Source organism: Panthera tigris, chromosome E1 (assembly GCF_018350195.1).
Source record: "Panthera tigris isolate Pti1 chromosome E1, P.tigris_Pti1_mat1.1, whole genome shotgun sequence".
Taxonomy (NCBI): domain Eukaryota; kingdom Metazoa; phylum Chordata; class Mammalia; order Carnivora; family Felidae; genus Panthera; species Panthera tigris.
The window spans coordinates 13,987,031-14,005,790 of NC_056673.1; the positions used below are offsets into that span (position 1 = coordinate 13,987,031).

The following is an 18,760-nucleotide window of genomic DNA, read 5'->3' on the forward strand; positions in this document are numbered from 1 at the left end:
CTGGGCTCATCAGGATGACATTTGTCTGGTAACAGATGACTCAGTGGCCAACTGACCACATGCACACTGGGGTGTTTCATGAGGCTCCAGAACTATGTGGCACAATTTTCCAGGTAGGTAGGAATGTCAGAAAGACTGATGGATCGGGGACTTCACATAATAATCAAGGGGATAGGAAATAAAATTATCTTTCTCACGTCCAAGTTATGGCCTAAAAGACACCACTGTATGCATTACCATCAACCTGGCACCTGCTGCTTCCATCCCAGCATGCTTTTCTCCAGACACCCCAGGAATCAAGAGCCCTGTCCAACCTCTCCAGTCCAAAGCCCGTAAGACTGAGACGGAGAATCTGACAAATGCTACAGCCCCACTCTGGTTCCCCACAACTCAGGGGAAACGAGGGGCCCACAGGAGCTCTGGCCTGCCATCATCTCTGATCGCTACATAACAGGAAGTGGCTACTTACTTGACCTTCAGGCTCGCCAGCATGGTCTTGTCGATCCTGCCAAGAGAAAAGCAAGGGCTTTGGTCAGTGCCGAGGCTGAAGGCTGCCAACTAGCATCCGAAGGGCAGGTCCCTTAGCCAGTCTAGACCACCAGACCGGCAGGGCCCTGGAGGGGACAGCCGCTCCAGCCGGAAGCTCTCCTCCAGCCCAGGAAGAGAGGACTGTGAGCTCTGGGAGGGCTGGAGCCACATATAACCCTACAAGGCAGGTACTATTATTCTTCCCATTTTAGAAATGAGGAAACAGAGGCTCGGGAGGGTAACATCACTGGCCCAGTCTGAATCCAGGTTCCGACTCCAAACCCAGAGATCCCTTTGTATATAGCATCTCCCTTCATTGCCCCCACTCCACAAGAGGCATTTGCAAGCCAGCTGCATCAGTCACCGCAGCTGGACCTTCACCACATCGACATTTCCCAGGCTTCTGCTTTGGGAAGATACCAGCACCCCAGCACCCCAGCAACAAGGACCCTCCCGTTCTGGGAGCTGCCAGTCCATGCAAGGAGGCAGACCCCACTCCTGAGACAGAACCCAAGAGCAGGCTCCAGGGTGCACGGACAAGTGGGAACTGTCAGGCACGGAGCTCAGAGCGGGGAAGATCACACGCACAGCAGGCTGTCCTGGCAGCCAGCTCCTCCACCCCAGGCTGCGCCCACCCTTGCTGGAAGACAAGGCAGTGCTGCTAAGCTTCTATTTTTACCCCGTGCATATGCCAGCCCTCGTGGCTGGTAAAAGAGGCCCCTTCCTCTCTCCAGACAGAAAGGTGGGCGAGATTCCCACTGTCAGCATCTCCTCTTTTTTAGGGGTCACAACCACCGGTGTCACCACCACCACCCCCATGTCATCAACACCACCACTGTCACCATCACCATCGGTGTCGCCACACCCCCATGTCAGCACCACCATCAGTGTCACCATCACTATAAAGGTCACCATTACCCTCAGTGTCACCACCATCCCCTGTGTCACCATCACCATCAGTGCCACCCAAATCACTACCACGTCCAGGATGCTCGAAACCCTGGAAAGATCTTTCAGCCGCCCTATCCTGTATGTTCAGCTTTGCCACAAGCTTCCTTGCACACGACTCCCAAGGCAGCACGGGGATGGGAGCAGTGTCAGGGGCCACACAGGGAGGACACGGAGCTGTCGTAAGTCAGCACCAAGCCCCTGAACTGGGAGGTGGGATCCTTTCACTCTGAGTAAACTCCCAGCACCTCCAGATCTCAGTTTCCAGCAGCAAAACAAGCCACACCCCAAAGCTCCTGGCCCAGGTCCCTCCCAGCTTCTTCCCCACTGCATCCTGGGCCCCTTCCATGGAGCCTCCACAACTGGTCCTGAAGGGTCTCATGGGGCCCCCAAACCCTCTAGCATGCAGACGTGCCTCCTCTCCCATTCAGCCCACCAGAGCGGGGAGGGTGAATCCAGGAGGCAGAGCCTCCCATTCTGCTGTAATATTTGTAACCCAGAGCTACGGAGCTACCTAACTATGACCCCAACCATAAGCCTTTACATTTTATATTTTCTCAAGGAATCCTTTTTAGTTCTTACGACATCCTGTGCATAAGGTGGAAATCCCCCACTTACACACGGGGAAACTGAGACCCAGAGAGGGGAAGTGTCCCGTCTGAGTTCCTCAACGGGCCAAGGTGGAGCCAGCACTAGAACCCAGACTTCTGGTGTGGCGCCCTCTCAACCCAACCAGCACAGCACCCAGTGGGTCACAGCAACCCCTGGCCCAGCACCCACATCCACACCTACCCGGCAATCTATCCACAGGGTTCCCACGCTAGGGTGTGGCCCTGGGAGGGCAGGGCCTGTGGCCTTTGCAGGGCCAAGACAGGAGACAGGGCAGTAGCTGTGAAACCGAGGTTTTCTCTTTCAGAAAGCCAAACTCCCAAGGTTCTCCCTGGCGCCTTCTCTCTCCTCCCCACCCCATTCTCTCTCTTCACCTTGTCTGCCGCTGATGCCACTGGCTATCCACCCTGGCATCCAAAGGAGCTTCCAAAATACCGGCCCCTGAGATTCTGTTCACGGTGTGGAGTGGGCCAGGGCTCCAGGAATCTGCACTTTAGTCTCCAAGCCTCCCAGCTGGCAGCCATCTCCAGATGACGGCTGCTCTAACCCTCCAAGCCCACCAGGAAGCCCTGCACCCCGTCAGACTCAATGAGCCCCTACCCAATGCCTGTCGTGGGCAAGAAACACTTCACTTAGTCGTTCCATAAGCGTGTACTAAGCACGTACAACGTGCCACACACAGTTCCTCGTTCTGCTCCACACCTTCCAGAGGAGGGTGGGTCTCAGAGGTCCCCTCTCATGGCCTGGGCCCTGTCCTGTAGCGATCCCAGCCAGCCTGACAGGGAAGCACACTAGGTGATTTGGACCCAGACCTCACCCTCGGGACAGGAACCCCTTGGCCCCGCCATCAGGGAGGGCCTGTGAGCAGGCACTAGGCCACACTGTGCCACCTCTAGCATCATCTCATCCTCGCTGTCGCCAAGTGCCAAACATGGAGCACCCACAACCCCTCCTGCCAGAGGGTGGATGGCAAAGAGCCTCCAAAGAGGGGGAAAAGGGAAGTCAAAAGCTGCACACACACAGAAGCGTAAACAGCCAGAGGAGCAGAACCCACCTCCTCCCAGACCCTGTGCCCCCTCCCTCTGTCCCTCGCCTCTGTGTCCCCCCAATTAGCCCGCCAGCCTCCACACCAGGGCACCCCTGGCCACCCTCCCTGCAGCAGCAGGAATCTTTGACAAGGCCCCAGGTCCACAAGCTGAAAGGAAACCGATAATGAAAACCACTTGACCCCGTTCCCCAGCTGAGGAGAAGCTGCCAGCAGCTGGTAACCATAGACAAGTTTTTGACCTTGGTCTCCCCGTTTTCTGGCCCCTAGGGAGGAAAGAGCTTCTCTCTTGTCCCAGACAGAAGCTTAGTGGCAAAAGGTGGCCCAGAGGTCCAGGGGAGAAGCGCGAACCCAGCTGCTCCGGCTGGGACAGAGCCGGGATTGGCTGGCCGGGCGGGGGGCGGGACCTGTGCAGATGGGTGTGCCCTGCCTTCTCCACCTTTGCCACGGAGAGGACTGAGCCCAGAGGTCCCCTGTGCAGGAGACACCCCATCACAACATCACGTACAAAGCGGACACGGGAGGAGTGTATGGCACACCTGCCCAGACAAGGGCACTCAAAGCGAGAGAAGCCCAGACGTGCACACACACCTGCTCAGAAGCGCAGAGTGCACACGTGGTCACACACACGGCACACCCACCCAGCCAGGCACACACTTCATACCTGGTTGTACAGACTGGGAGCTGCAGACATGCCACACACACATGGGAACAGGCACAGACACAACATTCAGCCACAGCCACGCAGCCTCGTTCACACTGGCTCCAGCTCCAACCCTCCGGACTCCCTAGATCCTTCTCCAGGGTGAGTGAGGGAAAGCTTAATGTCTGATACCCCGGCCACCTCCATCCGGCCACGGCAGCTGCAATGCACCCTCCTACCCACCCGGATCTCAGGCACAACCTGAGCCCTCTGCTCACACAGGCAGCCCCAGCAGATGCAAGACGTCGCGGCTAGGTTCGCTCCCATCCCTTCAACCGCCGTCCCATCTGTCACCCACCATCCAAAGCCCCCAAAGGAGACACTGCGCTTCCTGCGAAACATGGCTGTGGCCGTGGGGCCCCGGAACCCAGCGATGTCCTCAGGACTGTTGGCAAAAAGGTGACAGTGCAGTGGGGTCAGCAGGGCCACAGGCGTAGGGCGGGACACTGGGTGTGGCACCTCCCCCACTGCCTGCCCCCAACCCCAGCACTTCCTGTGGGCGAGGCCGCGGGGCTGGGAGGTGTGTCCTGCCCTCCAGGAGGCACCAAGGAGGCAGGGGAGGTCGCAGAGGGCAGCTTCCCCATGCCCAGAGGAACCCGCAGCTCCGGAAGGGGCTCGGCTGGCAGATTGCACCACAGCCCGAGTTGGCAGCTCGGTCCCACACAACCCTGGCTTCTCAAAACCCAAAGGAGGCCGGAGGAGTCCCACAGACGTACCTGTGAGGGAAAGAGCTCGCTGGAAGGCTGGGGAGCCCTTCAGATGGCTCCTCACACCCACTCCCTGCAGCTGCCCAGGATGGGACCTCTGCCTTCCTGCTCCACCATGGCTCAGCACACACCAGATAAATCAGCCCCACACAGGTAAGGACACCCGCACACTTGTGGACACGAGTACACGTGCACTGCCATGAGCACAGGGGCACACGCACGTGTGCACATGTAGATGCACAGGACCCACAAGTGCACAGGCATGCTCACATAAGTGTCGTTACACACCCACACACACATGCGCACAGGTACCGCACATCCACATGCCGGTTCATATAGACTCAACAGAGACACCTGCACGTACATCTCATATACACACAACTCCCCGTGACACAGGCTCACACGTGGACACAGACCCACGTGCACACACTCAGACTGCACACATGCCCTCAAGGTACGTTCACATGTACACACGCACAGTCACAGTTCTGTGCTTCTCAGACGCCCTCAAGTGCCCAACCAGAGGTCAGCAGTGGGAAGGTGGCATGTGTGTGCAAGTCTGTTTCTTTCTAGCGGGGAGAAAAAGCTAGCCCTCATCTCTGCATGCACCAATGCTGACCATGCCAGGTATACAGTAGGTGCTCACTAATGACAGCCCATGGAGGGGTGTGGCACATATGCTACCACAGACTAGGTCGGGGAGACACAGGTGGGGACCAGGCCCCTGCCCTGCTCCCCCAAGCAGTGGAGGAAGGGAAACAAAGCTACCGTGGCTGCTGCCACTGGCCTCTCTCACTGGCCCACCCTCCCCACAGTTTCCTGGTTGGGGTCCACTGCCACTCTGGGCACTGGATCTGTGTTGTGGGACCAGGGGCCACCCCCGGGTCATGGACCAAGAGCACAGGCATTTCTATTTTCTTGACTCCGCTGAAGCAGGGAAGGCTACATGGGCGCCAGGCGGTACGCTGGATGGGCTGCAGGCTCAGTTCAGGTCTGGGAGTGGCAAGGGTGGGGTCCTTTCCTCTAAGGCAGCAGGCCTCTCGGCAGAAGCCTGGTGGTCCTCAGTTCAGGCCGAATCCTCCGCCCCCACCTTCACCAGGAAAGGAAGGATGCTGTGGTTCACCCTCTGGGCTTGCGTCAGACCACTGGCTTCCCGCTGGATGTCCACTCCGTGCCCAGACCTCTCCCCACACTGCACCCACCCCACAGATGCTCAACAGGCACCATGGACGCCTTGGGTCCTACTCTCCCTGCATCCACTTGGCCTCCCTCTGAGTAAAACAGTTCTGTGCTCCATCCACCCCCAGAGGGAGTACCTGGCCAGCCTGACCAACCAGGGCAACCACAGTAACTAGCTCAGGAGTGGGGCAGGAGAAGTCAGTGGACCCAACAAGACTCACTCCCAGAGCACACCCCTTCTCCTGCCTAGGTTGCTAAACCACAGGATGGAAACACCACACAGAGGAGGGCAGGGGCAAGAACTGCCACCCAGTGAAGAGGTCAGGTCTTTAGGACATCATCAAATCTCCCGGCGGGGTGCCTGGGTGGCTCTGTCCATTCGGCATCCGACTCTCGGATTCGGCTCAGGTCATGATCTCCCAATTCATGGGTTCAAGCCCTGGGTCAGGCTCTGCACTGACAGCTCAGAGCCTGGAGCCTGTTACAGATTCTGTATCTCCCTCTCTGTCTGCCCCTCCCCCACTCATGCTTGCTAGCTTGCACGCTCTCTCTCTCTCTCTCTCTCTCTCTCTCTCTCTTTCTTAAATAAATATTTTTTAAAAATTTTTAAATAGAATTGAATTTCTCTCACTCTCCACTGAGGAAGTCCCAACTAAGAGGGAGAGCCTGATGTGTGTAAGAGTGAAGGTCAGAAACACCCGTGGCCGCTCAGCCTGCTGCCTCACCAACTCTGACTCCAGGCCAAGCAGACAGGCCTGGCCGTCATGCAGGTAACCAACAACACATTTCCTGTTGCAAATTACTTAGTTTTTCATCAATTAGAGGGAGTTCATAGTGAACCCATCATGGGAGCACGTGATTTAGTGTGTGAGACAATGAAGTGGGGTTATACCAATAAGCTGGGGCACTTCCGAGTACCCATCACCTAGTCTTATCTGTCCACAGGTGTGACCCTGTTTTCCTGTGGTCCATCATCGTATTCTAGGGGAAGAGGCCGCTGAGAGATGCTCTCATGCCGGTCCTCTCAATCTACAGAGATACCCAGGTGAACACCCAGGTAGGAGGCCACAACCCAGCAGGGATGCAGGCCCAGGTGCCAGCATCTGGAGGTCGGCAGGGCGCCCTGGGGAACAGGCAGGGAGGAGCATTTCAAGGTCCCAGCTGCTGCCACGTAGAGGCTGGAATCTCCCACCTGGAGTTCTGGTCTCTTGCATAGTAACACAAAAGACAAGGAGTAATGCAACACTCAGATCCTTGGCCAAGGAGCGGCAATAGCCTGGCTGTGTCAGCAGGAAGGGGCGCAGGACTCACAGCATCCCGGATGTCCTTGAAGCCACTAAGATCTGGGAACCTTGGAGAGTCCAGATGGACCCATGCCTTCCTCACTCCTCAGAGTGAGGGCCTGGAGGAAGAGAGGGAGGTTCCCAGATGGCTTATGTTTTACTCTCTGAGCTCTAGAGGGAGGTGAGAGGCATTCTAGAGCAACCTTCCACTCTCTTTTCCTCAGCGCCAGTCTCCCAAGCTTTGGAGCCATGTGACTGCCAACACATAACCTAACCTCCGAGGCCTCAGTGTACTCCTCTATGATACGGTGGCTGCCACCAAGCTCACAAGATTATAAATAAATGTAAACACTTAGCACAGGGCTCCCACACCATTATGGGAGCTATTATAATTATTATCTATTACAATTCCACCCCCTCCTCCGGTCCCGCTCAGCTTCCTGTCGCCCCTGCTCTGACCCCTCAGTTCCTCTTCCATGTGGGGGTGGGCAGCGAGGGGTCCGAATGCTCTCTGGGAAGGACTGTGAGTCAAGAGAAAAGAGAAGCACCCTGTGAGCCAGGCCCAGCCCTTCTACCCCCACCAAGCACAGCCCAGCTTCCTCCCTGACCTCCGCTGACTCAGATTACGGAGCAGTCAGAGTGGAGACAAGCTATGGGTACAGAGGAGCCAAGGGCAGCACCTGTATCTGTGAGCGTACTACGGGCCAGCTCCGACCTCACCGCTTAGCTCCTTTCGAGCTCACGACCACCTCTGAGATGGTAACACTGCTATCCTCATTTTACAGAGGAGGACGCTGAGGCACAGAAAGGTGAAGGAACTTGACAAAATTTGCCCGGCACAATGGTGGCAGAGCTAGGTCTGATTCCAGAGACCAAGTTATCAGTCACCGTTCTATAAAATGGTCTGCATCGGCAAGTGCCGGTCCCCAGATCAAACTGCCCCTTTGGAACCCGCACAAATGCCCCATTCACACAGGGCCCATGTTACAGACAAGGGAGCCTAAGCACCTGAAAGAAAAGCACAGCTCAACAGCTAAGAGAAGACAGGGATGAAGTCGGAAAGACGAGTGCCTAAGTCTTTCCAACACCAGGCTAGACCGGCTCCTTCTGTCCTGAGGTCGCTCCTTGCCCCGTCCACAGACGGTGACTCTGGGTCACCAAATCACAAGGCCCTGGCTTCTCTGGGGAGGCCTGTGGGTGTTCCTGGTCCAGCTGGGGAACAAGTCCCAGCCAGAGCCCCAAGCTCAGGACAGAGCTCCAGGGAACCCACCCAGCTCTCTGGGCTTTACAGGAATGTGGAGTTGAGAAAGCCGGCCGGGGTGGGAGGAGGAGGAAGCCCAAGCCCCTGCCCCTCCACCGGATCTGCAGGCCCTCCGGGGCTGGAGGGAAGGGAGAGACCCTGTGGTTTCCTCTGCTTGGACAGCTCTGTCCTCACAGCCGCTAGTGGGAGCTGAAAGAGGAGACAAGCTCCTTTCCCAGGCTTGGGGACGAGCAGTTACAGGAAGCTCCGGAAACAGATGCCCCTGGAGAAGCCGGCACTAGATCATTTGGCCTAGATCCGCCCCCGCTCCACACGCAGCAAGAACTACCAGCATGACGGGGTGGGGCTCAGCTCTCCTCCCACCTCCACCACTAAACCACCTTGAGCAGGTCACGTGCTTTTTGGGGGGCTTCGGTGGAACTTTCCTCAAAGGGGAGGCAACATTCACCCCTGCTTCCTTCATAAGCCAGGTGAGGACAAAGAACAGCGGCAGAGAAGGGCATTCTGGTCTCCAGAAAACAGGGTGCAATGGCATTCAGAGCCAGCAAACATGCATCAGTTAGGAATCCACACTTGGTGATCGAGACAAAATGACATCTAACATCTGCCCTTTGATTTACGGTGCACTGATCACTTCCCCGCGTGCGCTATCTCTAGGGCCAGACTGAATTTCCCATTGCATGAGTTCTGAAAAGCAAGATGATGACAAAAAAATTGCAAGAGCAGTGCTAGTGAAAAGCAGACTCCAAGAGCATGACCCTGAGCCATGACCATGTGGTCTATTCTGATCTGCTCAGTGCTGCCAGCCTACCAAGAGAACTGCAAGCAGAACCTGGCTGGACACTAAAAAGCTATCAAATGCATCACAGCGTAAAATTTCTTGGGCTCCTGGGTGGCTCAGTCGGTTGGGCGTCCGACTTCAGCTCAGGTCATGATCTCGCGGTCTGTGGGTTCGAGCCCCGCGTCGGGCTCTGTGCTGACAGCTCGGAGCCTGGAGCCTGCTTCGGATTCCGTGTCTCCTTCTCTCTCTGCCCCTCCCCCACTTGTGCTCTGTCTCTCTCTGTCTCTCAAAACTAAGCAAGTGTAAAAAAACAAAGTTTTTTTTTTAATTTCTTAAATAACGACAAGATATCACTTTTGCCCATCAGATAGTAAAGGTTAAAAGAAACCCAAAAAATGGTATGTGGATATAAGGTAACAGGCACTCCCATCATTACTGTAGAGATTTGGCAGTATCTATTAAAATTTCAAGTGCACACACCCTTCGGGCCAACAATTTTGTCTTTAGAGACTTAGTCCACATATAAACTCACACCAGTTGACAAGATCCTTGCATACAGATGTTAGTTTTATCGCTGTCTGAAACAGCAAATACAAAACATGAATGACCTTCACCATACTGGAGAAAAAGCATACAATGGGATACAATGGAGCCACTGAAAAGAAGGCAGAATTTATGTGTGTTACTATATAAAGATAACCTAAAAAAGAGTTTAAAAAAAAAAAAAAAGAACAGTTCATCTAACAGGATCTCATTAGTTTAAATAAATACGTAAATTCTTATGCATGCCTAGACAATTTCTGGAATGGAACATAAGCAATGGTCCAAGACTGTTTACCTCTGAAGAAGGGACCAGAACTAGAAATTTGGGGGAGGGGACTTTCACTCCCCAACTTTACGTCCTGTGTGCTGCTTGTTTTTTTTTAACCATTAACATGTTATAATTTAAAGAAAAAAATGTTAAATCTATGAATGGTTTGCTCTTAAAAATAAACAAACGGGCAGCTGGGTGGTACAGTCGGTTGAGCGTCTGACTTCGGCTCAGGTCTTGATCTCATAGCTTGTGAGTTCGAACCCTGCATCAGGCTCTGTGTTGACAGCTCAGAGCCTGGAGCCTGCTTCAGATTCTGTGCCTCCCTCTCTCTCTGCCCCAACCCACTCGCATTCTGTCTCTGTCTCTCTCAAAAATAAATAAACGCTAAAAAAAAGTTTTTTAATAAAAATTAAAAAAATAAACAAACAAACAAGAGCAGAAACGGTAGCAGCTACAAAGCCTCATTTCTTTAAAACCTTAAACTATCTGGAGCTCACACTGACACTGATCCGAGTCCTGGGACCATCTCTTCTACCTTGAAGGGAAGTAGGTCTTGCCCCAGAAAGGGCAGGCCAAGATCTCTCTCTCCCTGTCTGACTCCAGATGGTTCTTCCATCCATTCTGCTTTTAGGCAAAGAGTTTGTGCTTTAATCTTGAGAAACTCAGAGGAGACCAACATACAACTTTGCCGGAGGAAATTTAACAACACAAATCAGAATCCTTACATGCACGCCAAGGGGGCTTCTGAAGTACACATCAAGGCCTGTTTTTGGAACTGGGTGTTGGTTTTAGACGGGTGAGTCAAGTTTATGGACATTCACCCCTACACTTAAAACCTGTGCACTTCTCTACATGTACATTTTCCTTCAATACAGAGGTTTGTTTTTTTCATATGCATGCTTTTTGACCTGGCAACCCTGTTCTCGATTCCACACCATCCCAAGAAGAAAAAAAAATCAGAGCCATGCGACAAGTTGTACTTTCCAGAGTCTCCAGCTCGTTGTTGCCATAACTACGGAACAATGGAAATGACCTAAATTACCAACAGGGTAGGTTCAAGAAAGATAGCATCTCCCAACAACAGAGTACGTTCCCGCCAATATAAAGTAGGTATAGAAGTACATGTAATGACAAGGGAAGACACTTACGGCATATTTCTGAATGGAATAAAATAGGCTAAATATTATGTTCAGGGCCATATTATTAAGGGGTGAGATTAAGGATCATGATTTTTTTCTTCTTTTCTTCTTTTCTGTTTTCTGAAATAAGCAAGTCTTACTTCTATAATTAGAAAAGCACAATAAACACTACTTAAAATAATAACAAATAATAGGAAGCAAAAAGAGATAAAAAAGGGGACAGGCCCAGGGTTATATATTAGTGGTTTTCAAATGCACTGGGTGTGAGAGTTACCTGCAGTTTAAAAGAACATGGGTTCAAACCCCAGCCCTGCTGCTTACCAGCAGTGTGACCTTGGGCAAGTCCCTCAACTTCTCTGTGCCTCAGACCACACCCCTCATCTATAAAATGGGGATAATAATAGTATCTACCTCAGAGGACTGTTGGGAGGGGTAAATGAGCTAATATGCACGAAGCCTTCAGAGGAATGCCTGGCATAGACCTATAGGTGTGTTAGCCAATGCAACTGCTCAAATTCTGACTCCATTGTTCTGGGGAGGGGCCAGGGAACCTGCATGTTTAACAAACTCCCCTGATGACTCTGGCCCAGTGAGAAACACTGGTAGCAAATCCACTACAACACTCCCATTACCTTTGGTGTCCCTGGAGCTTCCTGTGGAAGTCTTGGGCACTAGGAGCTGTCTGAAGGAGATCTCGCTAAAGGAGATCACGGAGCCAGCTCTCTTAGCTCTCACTCCATCCAGCTGGGTCACTCCCGACCCTCCCCTACTGCAGAGCCTCTCCTGAATGGGCTGGAATGTGGGCATCAGCACCCTCTGCAGGCAACTTTGGGTACCGCAAAGAAGAAAAGGGAGCGTCTTGGGGCGCCTGGGTGGCTCAGTCGGTTGTGTCCCAACTTTTGATTTCGGCTCTGGTCATGATCTCACGGTTTGTGAGTTCGAGCCCCACATCAGGCTCTGCGCCGACAGTGTGGGGCCTGCTTGGGATTCTCTCTCTTTCTCTCTCTCTGTCGCTCTCCTGCTCACATACACACTCTCTCTAAATAAATAAGTAAAACTTTAAAAGAGAAAAAGAAAAGAGAGCATCTTGCTTGTATCTCTAGGATGGTAGCCATAATTTCCCCTGGCATAAGGGATTGGGGGACACGTGTGGGGGAATTCTATGTCTTGCAGGAGATCAGCAACAACCGTGGGTTCCAGCCCTGGCTCTGACATTGAATAATAGCTATGGAGAAACCACTTTAACGCCCTCTGCATTTTTTTCATCTGTAACAAATAACTGTACCCATTTCTCAAGAATCTCCCACGAACCAGTTATGTCATACTTTTTACTTTATTTAATCCTGGCCCCAACCGTGTCCTCTATCCCGGTGAGGAAATGGAGTCACGGAGAGGTTAAGGAACTTGCCCAAGGTCACAGGGCTGGTAGGTGACAATGGCAGAATTCAAACCAGAGGCCCTGCTTTTAACAAGTCTGCCATTCCTATAGAGAATGAGGGCAGCACTAGATGTGAGCTACCACCAGGCTGGGCCCCCACCAATGCCCAGCCAAGGAGCAGCCCCAAGCTGGGCCAGGATGAGCAAACCTTGGCAAGCTGGGCGAGAGAGCGGTCCTTCTGGCAGATGAACAGTGACTCAGGTGGAGGCAGGCTGGGAGGACAGAGAAGAGGCAAGGAGCTCCCTCAAACACTTTTTTTTTTTAAAGCCCTGCAGCTCAAACACAACATGTTCATGATTCATGTCTCGTGACTCCCCTGAATGAAGATGGGGGCCCTAGCAGGGTTTGCCCTCCCAGGCACAGAGAAATCCTGCTGGGGTCTTAGCCTTGTTACATCTCCATCAAAACTTGTCCCTTGCCCCTTTGAAGGGAGCAAGGCTAACTTACAATGACATAATAATGGAGACACTCCATCAAGGTCCCCTCTTCTCTCCCCATTACTAGCCCCACCTCGAAAGGGCTCTGAACAGTGAGGTGCCTCCCATATTCCATGCAAGTGGTGGGAAATTGGAGCTGGATCCTGTAGCTTGGTGAAAGCCTGCACCAACGCCTCACCTGAGGCCGGGAGATCTGTAGGTGGGACTACAGTCACTGCTAAAGAAACAACCCAGTGAAGTACATACTAACGTTGTCCCATTTGACAGATGGAAAAATCAGGGCACAGAGAGACTAAGTAATTTGCTCAAGGTCACGCTCCTAGGAAGGAACTGTGGCAGATTTATTATACTTTCCAAAGACAGCCACACCATCCCATAATATATCCCGCGTCCCACATGCTCTTGTTACCAGGTGACACGGACACCCCTCTACTGAGAGATGGAATCTCCGTGCCCTCCTGGACCTGTGTGGATCTGTGAGTCAGGCAGAAGCAATGCCGCATCATTTCCAAGGCTGGATAAGAAAAGGTAAAACAGGGGTTCCTGGGTGGCTTAGTGGGTTAAGTGTCCGACTTTGGCTCAGGTCATGATCTCATGGTGAGATCGAGCCCCGCATCAGGCTCTGTGCTGCTGAAGCCTGCTTCAGATTCTGTCTCCATCTCTCTGCCCCTCCCCTGCTCATGCTCGCTCTCTCGCTCACTCTCTAATATAAAAAAAATTTTTTAGAAAAATTTTCTTAATTAAAAAGAAAAGGTAAACTAGCTTCTGCTGGCTCTCTCTTGGGGTCCTTGCCCCTTAACCCAGCCACCATGCTGTAAGGAAGCCCGAACTAGCACACAGGGAGATGGCCTGGGTGACAAGAAGACAGAGCAAAGGGAGAGGCCCCTGTGGTGAGGGACTGAGTCCTCAAGCCAACAGCCAGCTTTAAATGCCAGACATGAGCCACCGAGCCTTCAGACCATTCCATCCCCTAGTCTTTGAAACACCCCAGAGGATGACCGCAAAGCAGACAGAAGTATCCCTGCCAGGCCCCGCCCAAACTGCAAATTCCTGAGCAAAATAAATGTCACCACTGTTTTAAGCCATAAGCTTCTGGGCAGTTTATTACGCAGTAAAAATAACCAGAATAGCTGGTGATAGAGCCAGAACTGGAACCCAGTGAGCTGGCTCCAGAGCCTGTGCCCCTAGCCACTCTGCCATGGTCTCTGCTGTGTGAGAGACAGCAACAGACGAGGGGTTTGGAGCTTGGGCCTTGAGTCACACATATCTTCATATATTCATTCATTCATTCATTCATTCATTCATTCATTCACTCAGGGCTTGTTTATTGCACCCTGGGATATTGTGATTCATAGGAAATACACATTTGGTCTTCGTCTACAGTTCCTGGCTCACAGCTCCCCAAACCCTTGTAGCTTCAGAAGTGCGGAGCCTGATAAAGGTGTCTTGTTATGTGAATGAGGTGACTTTTAGAAGCACCTAGGGGTGGAGGCCAGTTGCCAAGAGAACCAATCACATGATTAGAAGGCCAGACCTCTCTCTCAGACCTCCAAAGAGGGAAGAGGGGCTGGGGTTGATTCAATCGCCAATGGCTAATGATTTAATCAATTGGGGCTATGTAATGAAGCCTCCATAAAAACACACAGGACCGGGTTGGGAGTGCTTCCAGGCTGGTGGAAGAATGGGGACAGTGGCGCCCTCTCCCCACATGCTGCCCCACACACCTCTTCCATCTGCCTGCTCCTGAGTTACATCCTTTCATGATAAACCAGCGATCTAGTAAGTAAAAGGTTTCTCTGAGTGCTGTGAGCCGCTCTAGCAAATTGCCCCAATGGGGGGAGGAGGAGGAGGAGGTCCTGGGAACCTCTGATTTATAGCCAGTCGGTCAGAAGCACTGGTAACAACCTGGGCTTGGGACTAGTACCTTGTCCGACTGAATCCTCACCAGTGGAATATGATATGATCTCCAGGTAAATCGCATCAGAATTGAGTTGAATTCTCAGACACCCTATTGGTGTCCAAAAATTGTTTGGTTACACGTGTGGGAAAAAACACGCCCCCCCCTTAACACACACACAATAGAACTGGTGTCAGAAAAGCAATTTACATCCATACTGTGTTCCAAGCTCTCTGCTAATGCTGAGGATATATCGGTGAACGAGACAGATCCCTGCCCTGGGGGGCCTGGGAGGGAGGAGGTGAAAGATAAAAGAGGGATAACTTTACACAGGTATTTACGACAGGTTGATATGATCCAAAGGCGACCAGGTGGGTGGGGAGCCCTGTCTGGAGAGCGTGATCTGGGACAGCCTCCCTGCAGGGGAAACAGCAAGGATGTGAAAATCCAGCTTTGTGAAGAGTGAACAGAATGGCAGCAACTATCAAGAACAGACCTGGGTTACATCCTGGCTCCACTACTTACTAGCTGTGTGATCTTGTGGAAGTGACCCAGCCTCTCTGAGCCTCCACTTCCTCATAAAATGGGGATGCTTCCAGAACCCACCTCACAGAATTGCTCTGAGGAGCCCATGAGCTAATACATGCACAGTGTGCAGTCCAGGGCCTGGCACAGGAGGAACTCCACATATACAAGTGACCGTGCTGACAGGAATTACTTGAGGCCAAGGTCCCCAAGTGGAATGCCCAGACCCCCAGAGACCACTCTGCTCCCTGTTGGAAACTGCTAGCCACAGCTACCGGGGAAGAGAGCGTGGACAGTGGGGGTTGGGGGCCCCTCCCATGGCTGCACTGATACCCAGGCCTCTGAGGGGGTAGTCAAGTGTAAGGGGTGCACACATACTTCCCTGAAGCACACTGACACGTAGAGCCAAGCTTCTGCCCACCCCCTGTGGCCATTCCTGACTCATATCCTCAAACTAGGGCTTACCCACCTGCCACCCTGAGCTCAGAGTTCAAAGGATGGGGCCCTGGTTATCTCTCCCCAGGCCCTGCCCCAAAGGCAGTGGGCACCCACACAGCCAGTGGGGGAGAGGCAACTTCCTCAAAACAGAGGGAGGGAGGGACAGGGACAGGAAGCTTGGAGAGAAGGCAGAAGTGGGGAGGGCAGAAGACTCAGGGGCCCCAGGTAGGGCCAGGCAATCCCAGTGGGGTCAAGTATCACCTGCCATCAGACAGGCACACCCTTTAGGACTCTGGAAAGCACCTAGTGGGTGGCCAACACACATCCCCAGAGGAAAGAACACCAGCAAACAGCACACAACAATGCACACAGAGACATACTCAGAGGACCCACACCCTCCACAGATGTGCAACCTCCACAGACGTGCACACACGTACAGGCACATCTCACTGTGCCTGGCGGCCTGTCACTCCCCTCCTGCTCTTGCTCACTACCAGTCATCTAGTCAGCAGAGTCCCCCAGGTGCCCATGCCTGCTGCCATCTGCTGGCCCAGACCTTTCAGGGCCCAGCCGGCACACCCAGCATAATCCAGGAACGAGGCTGCCAGCCCTGGATCTGACCTAGGGGAGGGGGTGGGAAACCACCTGGCCCTCAGAGCAAGCTGCAAGTCAAGACCTTATCATGGGCAGGGCCAGGGACTCAGCACAGCCTGGTTTCAGGCCAGGTCCCCCAAAAGCACAAGCCTTGCCTTGGTGTCCCATCTGCCTTGGGAGCCCCCATGGCTGCTTTACATCTTGGGCAGGTTGAAAGGAGCCCTGAAGGGTTGTGGCAAACAGAGGAAAAGAAAAAAAATAAAAATAAAAACTAAGTGCAGCACGGCAGGCTAAGATCAGACATGAAGCAGAACTTCCCACTGGAGAAGCACCAAAGCACTGAAACAGGTGTGGACCAGAAGAGTGTCATCTGACTCCATTTAGAATTCCTCTTTAAAAAGGGAGGAGATGGATAGACATCACTGTTTGTTTTTTTACTAAAATTATTAAAAACAAAAAGAGTCCCAAATTGCAGAGGTCAGAGGAATCTTGAAATGGCTGTAAATGAAGACAGTGGTTGCTGAACATCACCAGCCTAGGCTGGTGTGACCTTGCCTACAGGCAACAGACGGGCACAGTGACCTTTTATTGCCAGCCTGAGCTGGCTGTGCATGAGCAGGAGGCGGCTAGACAACTTCCCCACGGTGTGACCTCTCCTGAGGGGGCAGCACATTGCTTGGAGATGGCAGAGGGTAGAGAGGCCAGGGCCACCATGGTACAGGCCTCGGCAGAGGCACATCCTCGACAGGACCAAGTGTTTGCAGTCAGCATCTCCCCTCCAAAGCAGGTGGTGGCCTGGGAGGGGCTGGCAGCCACTCCGGAGAAAGAGAGAACGAGGATCCCGAGTCTCGATGCTGTACTCTGATATACGAAGCCGGCCGGGCCTACGCCCTTGGACCCCCACCTCATCCTCAAACACGGTCATCCCCTTCTCTCACGCCACCCCATCACTCTCCCAGAGGCCCAGCCTGTCCCTGCCATCCCAGCCACCCAGGCTGCCCACCTTGCCTCACCTTGCCCGTGGTTCCTCCTCATTCTTGGCCAGTCTCCCTTCCCTTCCTGCCCTCCGTTTTTCTCTCGCCCTCCTCCACCTCCTGTGCTGAACTCCCTCCCCACCAACAGGGGCCCAGACCAATGCCCACAACCATCTGCCAACTCCAAATGCCAGCACCCGCCCTCCCGCCACTACTCTTTCAAGCACCGCTCCCCTCGCCACCCACCCACCCCTCCCCCCTCACTGCCAGAGACAAGCAAGAGGCATGTCTGAGCAGCCGGCCCAGGGGCAAGGCACTGCTGGCTCAAATTCACAGAACGTGAAACAGAACGTTTCAGGGGATGTGGAAGACTGGGCCACAGCTCCAGGAGGAACTGACCAGCTCAAATGTCTGGCCCTGGAGCCTCAGATCCTACGGCCAAAGGTGAGGGGGGCTGTCATTAGAAGTCACTGAATCCTGCCTCCTCCTCCACTTGAGTGAATGAATATCCGAGCCACCCACAATGTGCTGTCTTCCCGATTATACAGAAATACAATGTTTAAGGGCCCATCGCCATGTTCAAAATTTTCATAAATGTCTCATTTAACATTTACAACCCCTGATACGGAAACTGAAGCTCTGAGAAGTTAGGTAATTTGCGCAAGGTCAGGCGGTGTGCTGGACGTATGCCACTTCAGCCCTCTCTGCCCCACTTCTTACTCCAGCCACGTCAGCAACGACCAGCTCCCCGCAGACTTTGAGCAGCGGCATTCGGTCCACCCGGCAAAACTTCACCTAGGGCGGCGTGGGGCCTTCTTTGAGGTGCAGTGTGGGGCGCCCACGAGAACCCACTGGGGCCTCACGCGTGGGCAGCCTGCAAGCAGGTGGGAGTTAATGTCCACCAAACCACTCTGTCCAGTGGGGAACAGAGCTGATGGATGAACGCTTCCCTATTTCTCTCCCCAGCAGGGCAGTTCTGAAACGCATTCCCTAAGGCTCCTCAGGAGACTGCCCAGGGCAGAGTGGTGGTAATAAAAATAATGCATCCTTGTCTTTTTTTTTTTTTTTTTTTAAAGTAAGCACCATGCCCAACGTGGGTCTTGAATTCATGACTCCGGGATCAAGAGTTTCATGCTCCACTGAATCAGCCAGCCAGCCATCTTTCGTCTTTTCCCCTTCATGCCCTTTGCCCCACCCTTGTTCCCCAAGACCACTTCTCAAATAAACCACCACACACAAGCCTTTCTCTCAGCCTCTGCTTTGGGGGAACACAGGTGGAGACAGAGAGTGGTGGTGCTGGGACTCAAACCCAGGTCTGAGTAACAACAGAGCCTTTATGCTTAACCAGATGCTGCCACCACCAGGGGGCCCGTCCACACCAGGGGGCCCTTTTCCTCAAGGCTGAAGTCATTCTGAACCACACTGGCTCAGCCACACTTGATCCAGACAAGGTATGGGAA

The 18,760-nt window shown here is 53.2% G+C and overlaps 1 protein-coding gene and 1 long non-coding RNA gene across 6 annotated transcripts in view; one reads left to right on the plus strand and one right to left on the minus strand.

The window, feature by feature from the left end:
- RAP1GAP2 (RAP1 GTPase activating protein 2) overlaps positions 1-4,265 on the minus strand; it is a 191,696-nt gene extending 187,431 nt beyond the window's left edge. For 2 of the 5 annotated variants that reach the window (XR_006210997.1, XM_042965677.1), the window contains exons 1-2: positions 3,373-4,110; positions 470-505 (exon numbers count right to left, since the gene is read on the minus strand). Coding sequence is in view for 4 of the 5 variants with exons in the window: in XM_042965677.1 (XP_042821611.1) it covers positions 470-505; positions 3,373-3,623 (287 nt within the window). In the remaining variant the exon portion in view is untranslated. The other 3 variants (XM_042965676.1, XM_042965678.1, XM_042965680.1) reach the window with 3 other exon arrangements.
- Positions 4,266-4,624: 359 nt separating this feature from the next.
- LOC122233467 lies at positions 4,625-18,529 on the plus strand. Its single transcript, XR_006210998.1, has 3 exons — positions 4,625-4,693; positions 13,285-13,400; positions 18,377-18,529. It is a non-coding gene; the product is annotated as an uncharacterized LOC122233467 (long non-coding RNA).
- The last annotated feature ends 231 nt before the right edge of the window (positions 18,530-18,760 follow it).